Source organism: Ochotona princeps, chromosome 11, assembly GCF_030435755.1.
Source record: "Ochotona princeps isolate mOchPri1 chromosome 11, mOchPri1.hap1, whole genome shotgun sequence".
Classification (NCBI taxonomy): Eukaryota; Metazoa; Chordata; class Mammalia; order Lagomorpha; family Ochotonidae; genus Ochotona; species Ochotona princeps.
The window spans coordinates 2929103-2931921 of record NC_080842.1 but is presented as its reverse complement, the minus strand read 5'-3'; the positions used below and the strand labels follow the sequence as shown (position 1 = coordinate 2931921).

Below are 2819 nucleotides of genomic sequence, written 5' to 3'. Positions count from 1 at the left end.
TTCAAAGTGTTTTTCCACATCTTACTGCAATTTTACAATGTGTTCTATCTGTAATCTTACTAATGCTTGTTTTGGACTTCATAAGACTTCACTGTGACAGCAGCTTTATAGTAGGTAGTTTTCTGTTTACATACATACCTTTGTTTTTCTGAACTTCATAGGATCTGCAGAGGATTGACTTCAGAACAATGATTTTTTCTTTTAGTCAATACAATATCTTTGCTCCTTCCTATGGATATGTTACTGAACTGTTACTCCATATCAGTTTTTGCTTTCTATTGCAAACCACGATTTTTCTATGAGTTTTTCAACACTTGTTCAGGCATGTGACTTCGCTTATTTAATAACTGTCTACTAGCAAAAAGATTTCCTGTACTCATCATAATAAAAAGCTTTTCCCTTGTGTGAACTCTATGATTGCTTAGGTCTTTTTGTATGGCAAAATGCTTTCCCACACTCAATACATTCTTAAGGTTTTTTCCCTGTGTGGATTCTCTGATGTGCAATTAAGGATTGCTTTTGACAAAAAGCTTTTCCACAATCACTACATTTATAAGGTTTTTCCCCTGTATGAATTCTCTGATGTACAATGAGACCAGAACGCTGGCGAAAGGCTTTCCCACACTCAGTACATTTATAAGGTCTTTCCCCTGTGTGGATTCTATGATGTGTGATTAGTTGTGAGTTCTGGAAAAAAGCTTTTCCACACTCACCACACTTATGACGCTTTTCTCCTGTGTGAATTCTCCGATGTGTGCTTAGGCGTGACTTGTGACAAAAAGCTTTTCCACACTCATTACATTCATAAGGCTTTTCCCCTGTGTGGATTCTCTGATGCTTAATGAAATTTGAATGCTGGTAGAAGCCTTTTCCACACTCATTACATTCATAAGCTTTTTCCCCTGTGTGGATTTTCTGGTGTTCAGTTAGGGATGGCTTTTGACAAAAAGCTTTTCCACACTCACTACATTTATAAGGTTTTTCCCCTGTGTGGATTCTCTGATGCGTAATTAGGTCTGATTTGTGACAAAAACTTTTTCCACACTCACAACATTTATGAGGTTTTTCCCCTGTGTGGATTCTCTTATGTACAATGAGACTTGACTGCTGGCAAAATGCTTTTCCACACTCAATACATTCATAAGCTTTTTCCCCTGTGTGGATTCTCTGATGTGCAATTACGGATGACTTTTGACAAAAAGCTTTTCCACACTCACTGCATTTATAAGGTTTTTCCCCTGTGTGGATTCTCTGATGCACAACAAGACCAGAATTCTGGCAGAAGGCTTTTCCACACTCACTACATTCATAAGGTTTTTCCCCTGTGTGGATTCTCTGATGAATGATTAGGTGTGACTTCCGACAAAAAGCTTTTCCACAGTCACTACACTTATAAGGTTTTTCTCCTGTGTGGATTCTCTGATGTATGATTAGGGATGACTTCTGAAAAAAGGTTTTTCCACACTCACTACATTCATAAGGTTTTCCCCCTGTGTGAATTCTCTGATGTTTAATGAGAAACGATGGCTTGCAATAGGCTTTTCCACACTCACTACATTTATAAGGTTTTCCCCCTGTGTGGATTCTCTGATGCATGATTAGGTGTGACTTCTGACAAAAAGAATTTCCACACTCACTACACTTATAAGGTTTTTCTCCTGTGTGGATTCTCTGATGTATGATTAGGGATGACTTCTGACAAAAAGCTTTCTCACATTCATTACAATTGTAAGGTTTCTCCCCTGTGTGAGTTCTCTGATGTATAATGAGACGTGATGGCTTGTGAAAGGCTTTTCCACACTCACTACACTTATACGGTTTTCGCCCTGTGTGAATTCTCTGATATGTAAGGAGACCTGATTGAGCACAAAACGATTTTATAAGTTCATTACATTCATTTGGTTTCTCCTCAGTGGGAAGCATCATATCTCTAGTGAATTCTGACTTCTGGTAAATGTTTTTTTCCCATTTATTGTACATACAGAAATTTTCTCCTACATTTTCCCCACATTGGAGTTTGTTCTCAGGTACATTAGAGGCATGCTTTTTCCCCAGTGAAATTTCATCACGTTTCCTAGGAAAAAAACACATTTTGAAATAAATTATGGTTTCCTTTTCCCTCTTTTCAAAAGGTACCCCATCTTTGAGATCTTTCGTATGATACACTTTCCACCTCCCCTCTTCTTTCTAAGTTCATCTGGTCACTTCGGAAGCAAACCTTCTGTAAGCAACTGAGTCCAACTTTCTGTTCCTATACTAAGCTGAGGAAAGAGCCACTGAGATTTCCTGGTAATATTTTCTCTGGTGCCCAACACAGGACATGAAAAAGGCTTCTTATACCAGTCATGTGGCTTGACTCAGCAGAGAGAAGAGTTTACCGTGTTGGTATGCTTTCCCTCTAGTGGGACTGAACCTTGAAAATGATTCTTGATGCCCCATGACTCTGCATAAATATGGATCCCTCCACCACCTAGCTCTGGTTGAAATTCAAAATAGGGTGTTTTTTAAAATGGGATGAATTGTTCTTGTCCTATCATCTCAATTTCCCATTTGGGAGTAAGGCTCTGGGTGCGTGTTTTGAAGAAACCTGGTGGAGGACTGACAGACCCTGTCAGAGGCTACTTTTTTGCATGACTGGAAACTCCCTAGATGGATTCTGAATTCTGACCACCTGACATGGTACCCAAGTGCCAAGCTCCTTTCTCATGTTTCATGTTGGTTTATCCTTAGTGAAGGAGGGCTGACTCATGGCACCTGCACAAGTATTCTGCTTGGTTTTGATCATTTGAAATGACTCATGTGGACCTTTGATGATCCCC

At 39.3% G+C, this 2819-nt stretch overlaps 1 protein-coding gene across 1 annotated transcript; it reads right to left on the bottom strand.

The window, feature by feature from the left end:
• Window positions 1-419: 419 nt before the first annotated feature.
• Window positions 420-1941, bottom strand: LOC131481494 (zinc finger protein 84-like). Its single transcript, XM_058670490.1, has one exon. The coding sequence runs from the start codon at window positions 1924-1926 to the stop codon at window positions 469-471; it is 1458 nt and encodes a 485-aa protein (XP_058526473.1). The 5' UTR covers window positions 1927-1941; the 3' UTR covers window positions 420-468.
• Window positions 1942-2819: the final 878 nt, after the last annotated feature.

Excerpts from the sequence above, each read along its gene's own strand:
- LOC131481494 (XM_058670490.1), bottom strand. The coding sequence starts at position 1,926 with ATGATGCTTCCCACTGAGGAGAAACCAAATGAATGTAATGAACTTATA.